The sequence below is a fragment of the Theobroma cacao genome, chromosome 7 (assembly GCF_000208745.1).
Source record: "Theobroma cacao cultivar B97-61/B2 chromosome 7, Criollo_cocoa_genome_V2, whole genome shotgun sequence".
Lineage (NCBI taxonomy): Eukaryota > Viridiplantae > Streptophyta > Magnoliopsida > Malvales > Malvaceae > Theobroma > Theobroma cacao.
Genome location: NC_030856.1, coordinates 10,443,232 through 10,463,715, shown reverse-complemented (window position 1 = coordinate 10,463,715; position 20,484 = coordinate 10,443,232). Strand labels below are relative to the sequence as shown.

Sequence of the window (20,484 nt, the reverse complement as noted above, 5' to 3'; positions counted from 1 at the left end):
TCAAATTTATAACCATCTTTGTAACGTAGTTTTTACTTACCAAATTTTTTTGGTCAAAGTTTCAGACTTTCCTGAGAAACCAAGGTTGAGTCTTGCTGTATAAATGCCAGGCTCTGTTTTTGTTGCTAGTAGGGAAAACTTTTTCTGCATGTCAATCAGGAATTTTCACTCTGCTAATGAGGACGCCACCCAGAGGTTTGCCTTCCTTTACCCATTTTGAAGAATTATAGTCTTAAATTGTATAATCCTTCAACGTTATTTGCATTTGAGCTTGCATGGTGAAGGGCTAAGATTACTTTTCAAAACTTAAACATGTTGGTTTGAGTTTGAATTGTTACATTTTTCATTTTTTAATTGAAACAAATTAAAAAGCACAATATTTGGTAGTTGAAGAGGATGAAGAAAAATTCTAAACAGTTCAATTGTTTTGATATTTTTTTTATCTTGTGGTTAATTTAATCATTTTTTACAATATTTAAGATTTTGAGATGAACTATTTATTTTGAATACTAATGATCTTCATATGAATTATGGTGAAATCTTAAAAATATAATGATAGCAAAATATTTAATAAAATATATTTGACAAAATTTTTTGAAATATTATTTTTTATTCATAAAAAATTAATATGATTACATTTTTCTTTTTGTATTTTTCATAACTATTCTTTAATTCATGTTCAAAAAATTATTATATTTAATTGATTATTAAATATGATAACTTTTTCAATATATATATATACACAAACCATAATAGAAAACTAATCTTGTAAAGTGAAATGAGTGAAAATTTTAAATAAATACATTTATTAGGATTTTGATGGCAATTTTAAGATATATACATTCACAAACTCTTAAATTATATATATTAAAAAATTGTCTTTTCAATCATAAATTTTAAGATATATGAAAAAAATAGACTACTCAATATGGAATCAAATAAATGTCATGTCTCTTTCCCTACTTTTAATTGATTGTTGTATGCATTGGAATCACATGATGACAAGCACCAGAAATACTTTTAAAAAAGTTTTTGACAAAATGCAGATCACAACTCTAGCTGGACCCTTTTAGCCAATTGCTGGGAGGTTGGTATAACAATTTATGACAAATTGGTATGAAAATTTTGTTGATTTTCTTTTCTCTGTGGACAATGTTATGTCAACTATTTTTAATCAATGACAGAAAGAAGCAGTGCTGCATAAACGTATCAAGGGATTTCACAAGCAGAGGTAGGGCCTCTTAGCAAAAAGTTAATATTGCTAAGATTCTTTTTTAATTAATTAAATAATGTAACTTGTTTAACTAGGTGTTTCCAAAAGTTTGGTTCATGGTAGATTGGATGTTTTTCATAAGAGCTGTAAATATTATTTTTGAGAGTTCACTAGGTATTATAGTATATGTTTTTTGTAAATAAAATTTACAATATTCTTGTAAATTTGCATTTGAAAAAGATAGATGGTTAGTAGATTGAAAGTGCCCAATAATGTTACGAGTGATTTTTGAGATCGTGTATTTTATCGATCTCAATTATTACTTTAGACATCCATTCATGAACGAATATGTTTTTGTTTCGAAAGTTACATCTTTAAAAATAAAAAATCACTTTAATCGTTTAAATTTTTTTCAACCTATTCATTTTTAACTTGAAGGTTTAAACAGCTAACTCATATTTCTCAAAAATTAATTACTCACTTAATCAACTAATCAATCAATTAACTTGCTTAAGAGACTTCGAGACCACTAACTAATAGCCTTTAGTCAATTAATTTGGTCTCAATGATAATCTTAACCGACAAATTAATTAATATTAGGCTTTTATACATTTTCTTCAATTCTTTCTCATTCTTTCTTACAAATACCATATATACACATTGATTCAAAAAAAATTAACATAGTTAAACACACACACACACACACATATACTAATAATATTATAAGATTTTTGTACATATATTATTATTACTAATATTCAACACCATCATATATGGTGTACCATTACATTCTATATATTTATTGGTAAATTATTCTTTTTTGAGACTAAATACTCCCTGAATGTATATATTCACACACACACACAATTAGTTAAATTTAAATACTTATTTTGTATTTGAAAAGTTGAAGCTTATTATGTAGGGATTATTGTTTTGTATATCTTTTAAAACTTATATTATATTTGCTATATCAAAATGTGCAGTAAACACTTTTATTTTACTTAAAATTATAAATTGATATGTAAGATTTACAAACAAAAATTATAATTTTATTACTATATATTAGTATCAAGATAAAAATATGTTACATAAATTTTTTTGTTAATAATTTAATTAAAATGATTTCTATAAAAAATTATTATTATTAACAGGGCGGTGGAAGAGATAGGATAAAGATTTAACAAAATAAACTTCTTTTTCCCACAATATATATTGTTTTCACCAATGAAAAAGAGTTTTTTTTTTAAATTTTTTTGTAAAGTTACATGTATAGTTAATCATTATAATGATAATCAAATATTATATAAAAACAGAAATTAAACAATAAATCAGCATAAAATTAGAGTTAAATTTGACATCTCAGGTTCTAGGACCACTTAAAAAGACCTTTCTTAGCACATTCCGGTTCTCCTTTTCCTTTTTCAATGTAGTAACAATTAATAGTTGATTCTGGCCACCTCCCTAGACAGACATGCCATTTAAAATCGGCGGCGTGTTCACTAGGTGAGTTGTTTGTCATGTGCTGCATGTGAATGTAGGCAAATATGTCCACATCTAACCCAAAAACACCCATTGGAGTCAAATCATTCTATTTGGCATAATTCTATTGGGGAAAATAAATAAAACTTGGATTTTTTGTTTCGACCTGTGATCAAGAAGAGGGGTAGTTGTTAGTCCAATGCTTATACACCATACTGTTCCCCACAGTATTAGTTAGTTGCAGTTGCATTTCTACCTTGCATATGCCTTTTTCCTAATCCCATTACTCACGTTTCGATGGTTTTTGAAACTAGAAATTTATTTATTTATTTATTTTTAATTTCGTTGAACCACTTCAAACACTGTCAACACAAGTGGGTACCTAACTGCTTGCAATTCTGATAATTGCAGGAACTTTTTGCAGTCAATGCATAATCTGAGAATGACAAACTCTTGGTAACTGCTCGGATAAGTCCATCAATAGACAGGATATCCATTACACCAGTCAGCCAGCAAATAGTTATACAACAAATTGAAAGTTCCGTAGAAGACTCTCTCTCTGGTATAAACAAATAAAACCAATCATTATATGTATATCCCCTTGACTTTCCTCTGAAATTTCAAGCCACATTCTTCTCCTCGCTCCTCATCATCCATTCCCACTATATCTAATGGGTTCCAGGAGTAGAAGATCCTGCTCTTTTCTCGTTGCCGGTTTTGTCATCTTTTCATGTATATGTTTAGCAAATGGGAATGGTTTTCAGAGACAGAAAAGCAGAGTTGACTCCAGAAAACAGCAGAGCAGTTGCAATGTTTACCAAGGGAGGTGGGTGTATGACGAGTCCTATCCTCTCTACGACTCATCAGCCTGTCCATTCATCCGCAAGGAATTTGATTGCCACAAGTATGGCCGCCCTGATCACCTCTACCTTAAATATAGATGGCAGCCAAGCAACTGTCAGCTGCCAAGGTACGTACATTTCTCTCTCTCTCTCTCTGCGTCTTGCGTCTATGTTTCTGCCTATTTAGCTTACTTCATTCTCTGAATACATTGATCAATATTGATCATTTTCAAATTCTCTTTTGTTAGTGTTGTCATGTATAGTTGCATGCTTTTGAAGAATAGGCTCCTTTGATTTCATTGTTTATGCTCTTTATGGTTGGTATCAGTTTTAGTGAAGCCGAACAAATGTCCAGTATGCATTCATTAATTAAATTAAATTGGGAGGGAGAAATCATACAGCCTAGCAGCTATGAGTTGTAGCATATGCAAGGTCAGATACTGACAAAAAGGGAAGGAAAGTTATAAGAAAAACAAGGTGGAGACTGAAAATGTCAAGGGTGTATAATTATGGTAAAGAACTTTTAAATTAAGGATCTACATTAAACCTGAGGGCAACATGCATGAATTTATTTATTCTTGTCAGAGGGTGGGACAGGAGTTTGTTGCCAAAACATGAATTTTGTTGTTACCATGGGAGTCTCATAAGGACAACATGCCAATTAATGATGCTGGGAAACTACTCAAATCTGAGGAAATGTAACCATATTAGCTTGGAAACTGTCCATTACTTTGCATAGAATGATCTGCAGTGTGATGCATCAATTCAACTACAATCAGGAAAAAAGATTCTAGGATTTGAAATGCATCAATCTCATTATGTGTTCTCATAAGATATTAATCTAAAATAAAGAATCTGAAAAAGAGCAAAAGTAGGATTTAAGTAAAGCTAGAATAGTATATGGCTTTGAAAAACTGCATGTACTTTTTAGTAAAGAGGTGGTGAAAAGACAGGGCACGGAGAAATATGTGGCTCGGGTCAATGCCCCACATGTACGCGGAGTGCGGTAAACCTGTAAGGGATACATCGATCTGCTTTTTGACAATGTTTTTCACCTAATTTTGTTTCCATGTTTGATGGACCATATTATTGTGAAATCAGCCTTGTCCGGAAATTAATTCCTATATATGATTTAATTTTGGTCAAACATCTCTTTCATTTCATTTCCATTTTGCATTGAAACATCCAATTATGAACAAATTACAGGTTTGACGGACAAGATTTGTTGAATAGATTCATGGGCAAAAAGATCATGTTTGCTGGGGACTCTGTAAGTCTGAACCACTGGCAATCACTGATATGCTTGCTTCAAGCTGCAGCGCCCAATTCCAGTATTATCAGACAACAGTTGAATAACAACAGCATTTCCGCTGTAACGTTCCAGGTAAACTACAATCAAACTTACAGTAATTTTTTATCAACTGGCTGCTCCTTTTGCTCATAGGGAGTCTTATACTCCAAGATCAAGAGCAACAGCATGGTAAACTGAAATTGACAAAGGAGGGAATGAAGAATAAATAAACAATCGGTTAAAAACCAGGATGTAAAACTAAGGCTATGCGGTTCATAAGAATTTTTTTGTTAACCAGAAACTATGATTCCACAATTAACTATATGTGCTTGTTGGACTGAACTGATTTCAGGACTATGAGGTCTCCGTGATGCTATTTCATTCCCTATACTTAGTAGATGTTGACGAGGAAAACATTGGTCGAGTTCTGAAGCTGAATTCTATTAGGAATGGCAATCTATGGAAGGACATTGATGTTTTAGTTTTCAACACTTGGCTTTGGTGGTATCGCAGAGGACTGAAGCAACAGTATGAGCTGAGCTGATCTACAACTCAAGCATCAAATTTCTTTTTCTTTCTACAAAGAGTAAATATAATAAGCATAATTAATGTGATTAATGACCTTAGCAAGAGCTAGTGAAAGATATGTCCTTTTTTAAATGCAGATGGGATTATGTGGAAGTTGATGGGAAGATACTCAAGGACATTGATCGTATGGCTGCTTTTGGCACAGCTTTGACGACATGGGCCAAATGGGTTGATTCAGATGTGGATACTAGCAGAAGTAAAGTTATCTTTCAGGGAATTTCTCCGTCCCACTACAAGTAATTAAGCTGATATTCCTTTTCCCACCTTTTTTTATTTCTGGGCCGAAATTTGTATCGGCCAACCTTTAACATGTGGTATTTCTAAACTCTGTATGTTCATGTGAAATCAGTGGCACAGAGTGGAATGAGCCAGGAGTGAGGAATTGCTCAAGGGAGATGATACCATTCAATGGATCAGTTTATCCGGCCGGTTTGCCTCAGGCAGCATACGTAGTTAAAGAGGTGATTGGTAGTATGAAGAAACCTGTTCATTTGCTAGATATAACAAGTCTCTCCCAATTAAGAAAAGATGCACATCCTAGCTCTTACAATGGCTTCAAGGGCATGGATTGCACCCACTGGTGCGTCGCTGGCCTCCCAGATACATGGAATCAGCTACTGTATGCAGCTCTCATCAGTTAGCAGAGAAAGGAAACTAAGATCAAAGTTGTATAAATAAATTTGGTTCTGGAAGCATAGCAATCGTCACAAGCCACCAAAAATAGATCGATGTAGTCCGTCATTATATTTAGTGCCAGAGATTTCATGGCTTTTGGTGTTGTTCTTCAGCGTATCCTAATTTATTCTAAACAAACATATAATAAAATAAAATCTAACCATTTTTTGTATAAATTATTTGTTTTGACTATACATTGAAATACAATAAATTTGTAATTCCTTCTGAAATTCCTAATGAAAATTAAGGGGGGACAATTAGTTGCATCTTAGGTGATCCATGTAACAATGTGAAATGGAATTCTTGGAAGATGTAATATTGTACTGAGTAAGGTAAATAAATTTAGAGTTTCATTTTTTTTAAAAGTGGTGTTGAATATTTAGTAATTCCAGCTGCTAAAAATTGAAGAAGAATGAATTTGGGCGCGAAGCAGCTACTGGCTAAAGGAAAGAAGGTAGGAAGGATACTATGTCGTTTTTGGTTCTTTACTTAATAACTCAATGAAACGTTTCACTGTTATGTTGTTTTATTTCTTTAGTTTTTGTTGTGGCTTAAACGTCAGTCCTTGTGTCGTTTTTGTCTAGTCTGTTAAGGCAATTAAAACACGTTTTCTGTTCAGTCTCTTATTTTCTTATAGCCATTAGGCTGAGTCGTTGTAATGCATAGGATCCAATGTTTGGATGTTTGTGCACAGCTATTTGGTACAGTGAGGTTCTTTTTCCAATGTCGATTCACAAGGCACGGTTACCTAAACGTCCTTATAAATATGAATAAAGAAATATAGATAGTTGGTTTTGTTTTCCAAATATTTTTTAGATGCTTCTACCTTTCCTCTGTTTTCTGGGTTTTATTGGCTGAGTTCTTAGGTGAGCTTGAACCTTCTCATACTTCAGAAAATTCTACATGGTATCAGAGCTGGTTTCTTAAGGTGTTTGTGAATTGTTTCTTGTTTTTTGGTGATTGAGTGAGTAATTGAGATGGCCACAGCCAATTTCAATGCAGTTACTCCTCCAATTTTTTCAGGTGAAAACTACCCGTTCTGGGTAATTAAAATGCACAGTTATTTGAAGGCATTGGATTTATGGGATGCTATTGAGACTGGTGAGATCCCTGTGCAGAGGCATGCCAACCCCACTATTGCTCAGATTAAGCAGCATAGTGAGGAGGTTGCCAAGCGGTATAAAGCTCTCAATTGTCTTCAAACAGCAATGTTAGAATCCATATTTGCTAAGATCATGAACTATGAGGATCTAAGGCAAGTTTAGGATAGTTTAAGGGAGGAATATCAGGGCAGTGACCGGACAAGGTCATGCAGGTGCTGAATCTATCCAGAAAATTTGAATTACTAAAGATGAAGGATGATGAAGGTATTCAAGATTATACTAACAAGCTGCTTAGGCTTGTAAATCAGCTCAGGCAACTTTGGGAAGAGGTGAGTGATAAACGGATAGTTAATAAAATACTAGTCAACATCCCTGAAAGGTTTGAAGCTAAGATATCCTCTCTAGAGGACTTAAAAGGCCTGACCAGGATCTCTATTACTGAGCTCATCAGTGCCTTATTAGCTTAGGAGAAAAAGAGAGCTCTAAGGGGAGATAATCTGGTTGAAAATACTTTAGTGGCTAAGATAAAGGGATTGAAGAACAAAGGAAGCAGTTCTAAGAAGAATGATGGAAAAGGAAGTAAGGCTGATAAAGGAAAGAAGGGTAAAGCTGAGGAAAAATATCCTCTTTGCCCTAATTGCAAGAAAAGGAATCATACTACAAAGTTTTGTTGGTATCGACCCAATGTTAAGTGCAGAGCCTGTCATTAAATGGGTCATGTTGAGAAGGTGTGTAAGTCAAAGAAAACTGAAGCTTCTAATCAAGCAGATGTGGCAGAGTAGGCTGATAAAGCAGAAGAAGTGCTATTTATGACTCAAATGGGAGGAAATTCTGAGAAGTCAAACATCTGGCTGCTAATAATGCCTGTTCACACCATCTTATAGGTAACAAATCTCTGTTTTCTAATTTTGATACTAGTTTCAATTCTAGGGTCAAAATTAGAAATGGTAAATTCTTGAAAATTGTTGGAATTGAAACTGTGTCTGTGAATACTGCATCAGGAGTTAAACACATAGCTAGTGTGCATTATGTTCCTGAAGCAAGTCAGAATTTACTTAGTGTGGGACAATTAGCTGAAAACAAGTATGCTTTGTTGTTTAGATGTAGACAGTGTATTGTGTTTGATCCATGAGGTTCTGAAATGTTCATAGTAGAAATGCACAATAATTATTATCCCCTAAATTTGGCTAATACTGATCAAGTAGCTTTGTATAGTGAGTCTGATGTTTCAGATCTCTGGCACAAACGTTTTGGACATGTGAATTATGGTTCACTGTCATTCATGCATTCTGGCAAAGTTGTGGAAGGCCTACCTCAAATTGTGAAACTTGAGAAACTGTGTGAAACTTGCCAGCTGGGTAAGCAAGTTAGGAAACCATTTCCTAAGGTAAGTCACAAGAAGACAACTCAGAAGTTGGAGATAGTCCACACTGACATATGTGGACCTATGAAGACTCCATCATTAAGTGGGAGTACATACAACATTATATTCATTGATGACCTCACAAGGTATTATTGGATATACTTTATGAAGTTGAAATTTGAGGCATTGAAATATTTTAGGAAATTCAAGGCATCTGCAGAGAATTTCTCTAGTATGAAAATTAAGTCTTTAAGAAGTGACAATGGTAGAGTGTGGAGTTGAGCATCAACTAACTGTTACCTACAGTCCACAATAGAATGGGAAAGCTGAAAGAAAGAATAGAACACTTGTCAAGTCCAGCTCTACAATATGTTTATTATGCCATTTCTACATAAGAATGCATGTTTGCTTACTTGGGTACCTCGAAAATCGTTAAAGGACGACAATGTACCAAATGGTACAATTAAGTTGAATTAAGCCTCGAACTAGTCCAAATAAAAATTTTAAGATGAAATTGAGAATTTTGAAACCCCAGAATGACTTAAAATGGTGATTCGGAGTTCGAGGATCGATTTGGAGTCAAATTGAAATTTTAATGACCCAAGGGTAAAATGATCATTTTGCTACTTGAGGTTAAGATGTGAGTGTTAGATGAAATTTTTGACTAAGATTGATCATTTGGAGTATAATTTGAGTTTGAGAAGTGAAAAATTTTAATTTCGACATTTTTCGAGCATAGGGGTAAAATAGTCATTTTGCCACCCAAGGCCAAAATTGTAATTTTACATCACTCAACACTTGTCCAGCACATGGATTTTACCCAATATTATCATGGATAATTGAAGAAATTTATGTGGTGGAGAGAGATTGCTTAATGGGTAAGTATGACACATGGACCAATGGAATGGTGACACATGGCAAATTTTTGTCCATTTAATATTTTCCTTTAGAAAGCCAATTTGAACTCTTCCACGTTCATTCTTATGGCCGGGCATAGCAAGAACAAAGGAAGAAAAGAAGAACAAAAACCCTAGAGTGAAAATTCAAGAGAAAATTGGTGGATTTCAAGTAATCAAGCCATCAAAGGTGAAATTTCTTAACTCTAGCTTGTGATCTATCTTTCCTATGCATTATTTTGCATTTTCCATGGTTGAATCACAAGATATCATGAAAGATAGTGTGCTGATCAAACCCTAGGAGAGAGAATTTGATGATGATTTAGATAGATTTTTAAGATATATGGATGTTTTTAGTTGTTTATGGTGTTAAGTGTAAGAATTAAGCTTGAACTTCACATATTTCTCATGAGTTCATCATTGGCCGAATCTTCCTTGTAGAGTGTTGATGGTGGATTTGATTTTATTTCAAGTAAATTGGTTAGGAAATGATGAATTATAGTGAGAAAATCAAGTAGAAAAAATCATAGTGTTGATGCACTCACCATGGCTGAAATTCTCAAGAAGAAATGTGAGGATGGTTTTGCTAAATTTTATGTTATTTGACTTGTTTTTGGTGATTTGAAGTATTTGGAGAAAAAAGGAATTATTGGAGTTGAATTGGACATATTGGCCAATTAATCGAGTGATAGATCGAATTAGGTCAATACCGTTTTATTTAGGTGCACAATTGAATTTGTGTAGAACATCGTGTTTGGACGATAATCCGAACAATTTACATCCCATTTCATACATTGGTATAAAGCCTGAATTGGTTTTATAACAATTTAGCACAAATGTAGTAAATGGCTTATTGTGCATTATGTCTAGGTGGTGAGCATTCTAGCAAAAGTAAAGAGATAGTACCCAAGGATCAAGAATCAGAGTACTCGAAATTAGACTCCCGAAATAGTGAGTAACCTTATCATCATCTTGATTACTTGTAGTGAATTTTAATTCGTTTTCGTGATTTTATGGAAAATGAGTTTAAATGGTAAATCTTTATGTTTTATAAGCAAAATGTGATTAAATGAAATGATTTTATAAAATTGTCTTGAAATTGAATGATGGTTTTGAAAATGGAGTAATTAAAGACTAATTGCTGTGTTGTAAATTATAGTTTGAATTGAATGACTTATGATAATGTGGGCATGAGTGGCTGGATTTGGTAAATGTGCTGAAAATGTGTGAACTATTGATTTTCCTTGAGAGGCTGTAAAATAAAATAATTGCCATGTCATGCTGTTGAATTTTATTGAATTGGTGGGTTATAAATTGGTCGCTGCAGTGGACGGGTTCCGTGGACCAGCCTATTAGAGGGGCACGGTAACCTTATTATATTCTTACCTTAGTATGAGAGGCGTGGATGGATAACTCCTGAGGTTAACACTTTAGAGTTCACTTCACGCCAAACCACCACGTGGGGGTGAACTCAGCCAACACCAAGGAACGGCTATGTTTTCAAAATAAAAACATGATTTATGCGTACATAACTTTTTAACAGCCTTGACGAACTCGGTTGGGATAGCCCTCGATCAAGGTATCCCTGATAACTGAGTATGAGAATGATTTTGGCACGAGCCAAACTTTTAGGAAATCATAAGCCTCGTTATTTATTTTATTGAAATGAATCTATTTTATCTTATTAAAATGAGTTCGAAATGCTGAGAATCATTTTTATGCAAATCTATTTTATCTGTCTCTATTTACTCAACTTTAGATATTTTAGATGGTATTTGTTTACTCATTGGGATTATATAATCTCACCAGCCTCCTTTTCCCTAATTTCAGGCTCAAGATAGTCGGTAGATAGCTCACTTTGTTGAGGGCTACAGTTGGACTTGCATCCTCAAAAACTGTAGGTTTACTGCTTTTGATACTTTTGGTCGTTCGTGGGCCCACGTGTCACTATAAATTAAGTTTTATACTTTGGTTATCTGTATTACAGTATGTATGAATTTATTTAGCTTTTACGCTATAAAAATTATTTACCGGTAACTCTATAAATATTGTTTTATAAGAAAATAGAATATTTTATTGAATATTTTTATTTTATTCAAATAGTCATAATTTCATTTTAAATGAAGGTTTTAGACGTTTAAACTTATTTTTGATTATGAATTATGTGTTTTATACTCGCATACTACATTTTTAGCTGGTTTCGAAATTTTTAGGAAAAAATGACCAAAATGCCCTTGTGAGACAGAAATAATTTTTTTATTGATTTAAGTTGGAAATAGCTTAAAATATTTTAAAACATGATATTTGGCAACGGTTACTCACAGGGGAAATGAGAAACTGATATTAAAGCCTTGCGAGGTTCCGGTTGACATTCCTGGTAATGAGTGTTGATGGGACATCGCGGCGGTTGTCACGGGCTCGAGGGGAGTACTGGGTCGTGACAATACTTGCAAAGATGGGCAGATGTTTGCTTTATTAGGGGAGTTTGCCTAAGGAATTCTAGGCTGAGGCAGTTAATACTGCTAATTACTTGTTGAACAGATCATACACCAGGGTATTAGGTGATAAAACTCCATATGAAATGTGGTTTGGATACAAACCATCAGTGTCACACTTTAAGATATTTGGTTGTGTGTTATGCCAAAGTTCCAGATGAAAAGAGAGCAAAGTTTGATGCCAAGGTAATTGTGGCTGTGATGATTGGGTATAGTGAAGTGACAAAGGGCTATAGACTCTATAATATTGAGTCCAGGAAGATATTTATCAGTAGAGATGTTAATGTTGAAGAAGGGTATTTTTGGAATTGGAAAAATGCTACTGTTCAAGGTTTGAGGAATGAAGGTGGAACTGATGAACAACAGCTTCAGAAACAAGTTGATGATGATTCAGATATTGAAGATGAGTCCAAAGCTATAAGGGGAACTAAGACTCTAGAGGAAATCTATAGCAAGTGTAATTTAGCCATGACAAAACCAGCTAACTACATGGAAGCTAGTGTTGATAGCAACTGGAAATGTGTTTGGATGTTGAGTTCTGAGGTGAGCTTGAGCCTTCTAATACTTCAGAAAATTTTACATGATTAAGAAGAATAAAACCTGGGTGCTGGTAGATAGACCTAAAGATCATAATGTTATTGGTGTGAAATGGATCTTTAGAACAAAATTAAATCCAAATGGATCTATTAACAAATACAAGGCCAGACTAGTAGTGAAGGGCTTTGCACAGATCTATGGGATAGACTATCTGGAGACATTTGCTCCAGTGGCAGGCATGATACAATCAGGTTGCTAGCAGCCTTGTCTGTAAGAGAAGGATGGAAAATTTATCAATTAGATATAAAGTCTAGTTTCTTAAATGGCTACTTGAAGGAAGACATTTACGTAGAGCAACCAGAAGGTTATGTGGAAAAAGGGTCTGAAAATAAAGTTTGCAAATTGTTGAAGGCCCTGTATGGTCTTAAGCAAGCACCAAGGGCCTGGTATGAAAGGATGGATGCTCATTTAATGAATCAAAGGTTTAACAGGAGTAGTACTGAAGCAACTCTTTATATATAAAAGGTAAATGAGTCTGCTGAGCGTATAGTTGCCTTGTATGTTGATGATTTGCTTGTAATTGGTCCTAAATCTAAATGTTTGGCTGAATTCAAGTCTCAGATGTTGAAAGTCTTTGAAATGACTGACTTAGGACTAATGTTCTATTTTCTTGGGATGGAATTTATTCAGTTTTCAAGCTGCATTATGATTCATCAAACAAAGTATGTTCATGATTTGCTAAAGAAGTTTCAGATGGATCAGTGTAAGTCTGTTAAGACTCCATTGGCTGCAAGAAGCAAGTTTTGCAATCAAGATGAGTCATCAGGGGCTGATGAAAGGCTGTACAGGAATATCATTGGATCTTTATTGTATCTTGCTGCAACCAGACTAAATTTGATGTATGTAACGAGTCTCTTATCTAGTTATATGCAAGATCCAAAAGCAATTCATCTTATTGTTGCTAAACGAATCCTTAGGTATGTAAAAGGTACTGTAGATTTTGGTGCGAAGTATTTGAAGACTGAAAGCAAAGAACTTCAAGGTTTCTTAGACAATGATTGGGCAGGTTCTTGTGATGACTTGAAGAGTACAAGTGGCTATTGTTTTTCTTTTGGAAGTGGGGTATTCTCTTAGAGCTCAAAGAAGCAGGAGGTGGTAGCTCAATCATCTGCAAAAGCTGAGTACATTGCAGCTACTTCAGCAGCAAAACAAGCATTGTGGTTAAGGAAGATTGTGAATGAATTAGGTTTATCTCAGAACAAAGGAACATTACTTTATGTTAACAATCAATTGGCTATGGCTATAGCTAAAAATCTAGTACAGCATAGTCGCACTAAGCATATTAGGGTGAAATATCATTCACTTAGATAGAACTTGAATACTGTCATCCCAAGGAGCAACTGGCTGATGTCTTCACCAAGGGATTAAGTGTAGATCGTTTTGAGCTTCTGATGGACAAATTGCAAGTTTACTCAGCTAGAATCAAAGAGGTGTGTTGAAGATTCAGTAATTCCAGCTGGTAAAAATTGAAGAAGAATGAATTTGGGCGCAAAACAGCTACTGGCTGAAGGAAAGAAGGCAGGAAGGATACTATGTCGTTTTTGGTTCTTTACTTAATAACTTGATGAAATGTTTCACTGTTATGTCATTTTATTTCTTCAGTTTTTGTTGTGGCTTAAACACCAGTCCTTGTGTCGTTTTTGTTTAGTTTGTTAAGGCAATTAAAACACATTTTCTGTTAAGTCTTTTTATTTTCTTATAGCCATTAGGCTGAGTCATTGTTATGCACGGGATCTAATGTCTGGATTTCTATGCACAGCTATTTGGTACAAAGAGGTTCTTTTTCCAATGCCGATTCACAAGGCACGGTTACCTCAATGTCCTTATAAATATGAATTAAGAAATATAGATAGTTGGTTTTTTTTCCCAAATATTTTTTAGATGCTTCTACCTTTCCTCTGTTTTTTGGGTTTTATTGGCTGAGTTCTTAGGTGAGCTTGAACCTTTTCATACTTCAAAAAATTCTACAAGTGGATTTTATTGACCTCAACACCTATATGACATGCCATTTCAAGTCTTAAGGTAATTTGCAAGAGACTTTTCTGACATAAACAGTAGGTGAGGGTGAAGAGAGCTTGTATAATTTGCAAAATGGATCTGCTACTCAACAAAAATTGGTAGCATCACAAACCATGAGACCAAAAAGCTAACCCTATCGAGAGACAAAAAGAAACTTAAAAGTAAGCTTGGTTGTGAAAACAATAATTCAGCCACACAAGATTAGAAACAAAACCCAAAATCCATCCTAACAAAGCAGACCCCTCTAAAAAATAGCCAAAATCGTCCGAAGAGCTCAAAAGACAAAGCATCGGGAAATCCCTTTAAAAGGACGACCTTTAGCATGTAGGAAAGCAAGACCAGTTCATTGAAAGAGAACAGCATCATGATCATCCAAAACAGTGAATCAATAGTCCAACAATGTGGTAGTGAATCACTTCCCCAACAAACTATAGGGAAGTCAACGAGATCAGTCTAGCACCACAGAAAAGAAGACTTTCACCTTTAACAAAAAAAAAAAAAATACATTCGACTAGAAGAAGAAGCCTTTATAGTCTGTTGGAGCAGACAGCTAGAAACATCTCGACAATATCCAGAATAGTTAGAGAAAGCATCCTCAACAGCATACCAAACAAACTTCCCCCACAAAACCTATTCCTCCATAAAGATCATTCCTTCAAATCATCAACAACCAACAAAGACGGTAGTGCACTTTAACAAGCAACCAACCACTCAAAGCAACCTCAACAACACCCTCTTAGACTAGTATCTGTGCAAATAAACACCCTCACCACCTCCTTCAACCTTTCAAGAAAATCCCCTTTACCCCTCACCTTAAAAAACCCACAATCTCCTCTTTCAAGGGACAAAAATCTAATTACAACACATTAGGGTTTGAAGATATAATCAAAAAGTAGACCTTTAACAGAACCCTAAGGCCTCCCCTTTCTTACTTTACTCATCTTCTGTTCACCCCCACTTTTCTCCCCACAACAAAGAACCCATCAACCAGAAATGTTCATCACAAATAAACACAAAAACAAAAAGCAACCAAATTCATACAATCGTCCCTTGAAATAATCCAAGCGTGATCATCGCAAATAGAGACCAAAACCAAAAAGAAGCCAAGAATTCATCAAATTGCCACCTTGACAGAACTCCAAGCATGAGATTACACAAGTAGCTCATATCAAAAGTAAGAGAAAGACAAAAGCCTAAGGGACAAGGCTTGAAAGAATTACAAACATCAGTTAATATATTTCATCTCCGTTAAGTTAGATTGAAGTTTGTTCAATTGTTTGTTTTTTTCCCCTTTTTTCCTCTTTTTTTTTTCTCTCTCTCGCTCTCTCTTTTTTATACAATGAGCATATTAAACAACTTTGAGATGGAGAAAAAGTCCTCCAACCCTTAAATAACCAGCATGCATACTCCTCTTTCCTCTCCCCCAAACCCATACCCCCTACATAATCCTTTTCTTTTTACTCTCTGCCCACACAAGGCCCCCGATAAAGCATGCCCTCACCCACCCCAAGCTACTTATCAACACATTTGAGTATCCCTCCTAACCGTCAGTCCATTTCTCGGATTCCCACCCCTTCCTCAAAAAGAAACTAACCACTAAAGTTTGCAAAAAACAAGGCCCTTCCAACGAAAAAGACCTTAAACATCTCCCTTACCAAAATGACAAAACTAAACTCGACTTTCTACCTTTTCTTCATTTGCATCTGTCATTTATCATCATTGAGCTTAGATCCTAAACAAAATTCTTTTCTTATTCTTTTTCTTTTTTTGATATATTGTTTTCATTTATTTGTTTTCCTCTTTTTCTTTTCTTTATCTCTTTATTTTTACAACGAAAATGGTCCTTCCTTTTCCGGAGTCCTATAATTGAGACAAGGAAGTTCGTCAAAAAACATACATAACCTGAACCATGAAGCTTGCAAACGTTAGAATCTAGTAAAAGCATTGTCAGCATAAGATTCAACCTATGAAAAATACAACAAAAAACTAAGGAAAAACATTAAGCCACCAACATTAATCAAAAACTAAATAATGTTTTCCTCTCTTTACACCTCGAATTTAGCCAACTCATCGGCTATCCCATTTACCTCCCTATTGATCTTCCTAAGCCGCCATCCCCTACCTTCCTCTAAATTCTTCCAAAACTAGGATTTCTCTCCTTGGTCTCCATGGAGCTTTATTCGAATTGTGGACCTAATCCATGGAGCTTTAGGATTTCCAATCTCGTTGTGCAGATTGGAAAGCAATTAGGTAGTTGAAGTCGAAGGTAGTAGTTGCTTGATTGCCAATTTAGATTTGACAGTGATTTTACCTTTTAAGACCTGTTAGCAAAAGACTTTTACTTTATGAGGGGCAAGGCTTGCCCAGACAAGTTACCATCAATCCATTAGGGCACCATTGGAACTTATGACTAATTTACGATAGAATTTGCTCTATAGACAACGCTATGTGAGCTTCACCAGATGATTTTGTTAATGAAGTTTTTGCCAAGGGGACAGTTTTTAATAACTGATAGGAATCGTTACCACTGATTAGTTTCCAACCCAAGAAAGGTATGCAAATTTGAACAATCTAAAGCCACACATGGTCAACCATTTACCATATTCATATAATGGACTGGATTTGTTGGTTGAAAGAGTAAATATTCTGGGAAAGGAAATTCTTAGGACAATATTCTCAACCTACATGTCATTCCAAAAGTCCACATGTTGAATGTTACCAACAAAGATGCTGAAACTCAAGGAAACTAGAGAGTGATAACTGTTGGAATGGTTTAAAAAAATAATGTTTCTCCAAATGGTTGAATACTTACTAGAAAGATCGGGAGAGGGGAAAAGTTTGAAATCCCACCTCTAATTAAAGGGTAGGACTTAACTCAGTGAGCTAAAAATTTAAAGTATTTGTGAATGATTTTAAACACTTTCTGATTAGAAGTATCCTCTAAATGGTTTCAAATGTGTTTTGCGGAAGTTAAGATTCAAATAGGGTTAAAAGACTTGATTTTTCACTTAAAAATAGCATTCTAGAGCCAAGGTATCGAGACTTGGCTATGAATTATCGATACTTTATGTTTGGGAGGACTAAAGTCTCGAGTCTTTCGTCATGGGGTTTTGAGACATGTTTCTTAGAAAATAATTATCGAGATTTCCACAAGAAGTCTTGAGACTTTTGGCCAAAAACCCAAAATAAAACGTTTGTGTTTCAAAAGTATTGAGACTTAAGCCCAAGGTATTGATACCTTAGCGCCAAACTTTAAAAAATAAATGGGTAAACTTGTCTTTTCACCCCTTAAACTAGAAATATGTCAAAAATTTCATGATCTAGTAGTTTTCTCATTTCTCCAACCACTAAACACCTCTCTTACACTCTTTCAACTATCTTTCAAGCTTCAAGTCCATTTTCCTTCAAGTACAACATGATTTTCAACATTTTTTATGGTAAGTAAATGATTTTCCATCATTAAAGTTTATGGGTTTTCTTCCTAAGGTTTTGTCCGTTTCTAAAATTATGATTTTTAATCTCTAATGTTAGGTTCCAAGTGGTTCTAGCTTTGAAAACTTAGCAAGGTAATGTCACCAATAACTAAAACAAGTTTTGAAGACTAGTTTATGGTTAGAAATATAAATAGTGAATTAAATAGAGATTTGATTGAGTTTAGTTGAAAATATACACTCAAATATATGGCTAGAATTTAAGTTACAATGTTAAAAATGTTATTGATACTTGTTTAAATGTTGCTAGGTGTCACAAACTACACTTCTTCACTTAAGTATGCGATAGTCTATGTGACGCTTAAGTGGACGCTTCCATACAAGCCAGCCAATAACACATTTATATCTGATCAAACATCAACAATAATAACAAGTTAGAATAAGGCAATGCACATCCAAATCATAAGGCATACTGAATGCTATATATGTAACCACTGGAGCCACATAAAGGAAAATGTTTTATTAATATGAAAATAAGTACAAAGTGACCAAGACACGCCATTGTCGAGTCATAGGGGCAACCCTAGGTGATTGGCTACAAACATACCTTTACTAGTGAGGTAGTCCAACAATCCACTAACTACTCACCCCTTATAAAGAGTTTTCGAGATTTTACCAATAGTTCACCAATCGCCATTATAATGCTTAAGATGGGGACATCTTTTTCCTAAAGGGTCTTCTCGCTAAAGACTTAACAAGAATTTCTACAAATGTCACCAAGTGCCATTACAATGATTGAAAAGGGGGACATCTCCTTTGAAAGCACAAAAGACTTAAACTCCTAGGGAATTCTACTCTGTCATGGCCATATACAAGGTTGGCTCATGACATCCTCCCCCACTCAATTTGTCGACATTCCCATTGACTAGTTGGCCTGGAATTCTTCAATCTTTTATTTGAAGGCACAAAGATCGACTTCCTTTTTCCAAGTAATTTCATCTAGCTTCAAACCTTCCCATTTCACTAGATACTCCTGTGTTGGTTGTCGGTTGATTATCATCGTCTTCCCTACTAGAATCTCCTTTACTGTATGCTGTGATGGTGGCTTGGTGCTGATGGCGGCTCTGGTGGCTTGACTCTTGCTTGCATTTGTTGAGTCTACATGGAATGACTTTAGGTTGTTTACGTGAAACATAAAGTGTATCTTTATCCACTTGGGCAGATCAATCTTGTAGGAAGTCTTCCCCACCTTGGCCATAATATATACTAAACTTTTTGCACTAGTCTTTGATCTCTTTTCCTTAAGAATCGAAGTTGTTCAGGTACCAACTTCACTAGCACCAGGTCTCTCACTTGAAAGTGTTACTCCTTTCGACTTTTATTTGCCTACTTCTTCATGCAACTTTATGCTTTTTCTAAATAGATTCTAGCGATTTCAGTATTTTATCTCCACTCCTTAGCTAAGTTGAAGGCTCGGGGACTCTTCCCGCTATATGATTCCATTAAGGTATGGGAAAGTAGGTTGTTGTCTAGTGATGACTTTGAAAGAGGTTTTATTAGTGGCTGAGCTTTTCTGCGAATTGAAACATATTTGAGCCACATCTAGTAGGTTGGGCCAATTCTTCTAGTTCACTTGTACAAAGTGTCGTAGATATTCTTCTAGCAACCCATTAAAGCGTTCTGTCTGGCCATCTGTTTGTAGGTGATAACTGGAAGAGATGTTGAGTTCCAACCTCAATAGCTTGAAAAGCTCCTTCTAGAAAAAATTGATAAACTTAGATCCCTATCACTGATAATGCTTTTAAGAACACCCTAATATTTTACGAAATGTTTAAAAACTGTATGAGCCATTTCTTCTATGAAACTAAATTATGCTCTGGGATAAACATCTAGTACTTTAAGAAATGGTCCACCACTAGCAGGATCATTATCATATCTTTTACTTTAGGAAGTCCTACTATGAAGTCTAGAGAAATATTTTCCTATGGTTTGGTTTGTACTGGTAGAGGTTCAAGCATTCCCCTTGATCATAGTCTATCCTCTTTGTCTTGTTGGTAAATGAGGCATGTCTTGGTATGATGCATCACAATTTGCTGCATATGAGGCCAATAGTAACCTTGTTTTAGTAGTGCAACGGTCAGCTGCCAACCTGGATGCCTACCTAAGGGGTGTTGTGACATTCTCGCATCAACTTCTGCCTTAGCTCTCTTACTCTTGGAACAAATATGTGTGGTCCTTTCATTAGTAGGAGCCCATTTTCCACCCAAAAGTATTTTGACTTTCCATTTTCCACTAACTTCATAATGGCAATTGCTTGAGGATTTTGATGTAAGTTTTTTTCAATAAGATTACGGATATTTGTGGTCATTTTGCTGGCTGTCATTAGCGTGATCACCTTGAGAGCTACGAATTTAGCTTTCCTACTAAGCGTGTTTGCCACACGGCTCGCTTTTTCGGCTTTGTGCTTGAAAGAGAAATCAAACTCAGCCAAG

The 20,484-nt window shown here is 34.9% G+C and overlaps 2 protein-coding genes and 1 long non-coding RNA gene across 3 annotated transcripts; all 3 read left to right on the top strand.

Moving 5' to 3' along the window:
• Positions 3,078-6,318, top strand: LOC18594608 (protein trichome birefringence-like 38). Its single transcript, XM_007022223.2, has 5 exons — positions 3,078-3,662; positions 4,741-4,918; positions 5,178-5,353; positions 5,491-5,649; positions 5,763-6,318. The coding sequence occupies exons 1-5, from the start codon at positions 3,364-3,366 to the stop codon at positions 6,052-6,054; spliced, it is 1,104 nt and encodes a 367-aa protein (XP_007022285.2). The 5' UTR covers positions 3,078-3,363; the 3' UTR covers positions 6,055-6,318.
• LOC108662907 lies at positions 9,601-11,318 on the top strand. Its single transcript, XR_001928767.1, has 3 exons — positions 9,601-9,640; positions 10,321-10,401; positions 11,281-11,318. It is a non-coding gene; the product is annotated as an uncharacterized LOC108662907 (long non-coding RNA).
• LOC108662776 lies at positions 12,027-19,733 on the top strand. The gene is made up of 6 exons (XM_018124351.1): positions 12,027-12,488; positions 12,651-12,875; positions 13,008-13,604; positions 13,850-13,972; positions 19,416-19,499; positions 19,695-19,733. Exons 1-6 carry the CDS (start codon positions 12,027-12,029, stop codon positions 19,731-19,733), a joined length of 1,530 nt encoding a protein of 509 aa, XP_017979840.1.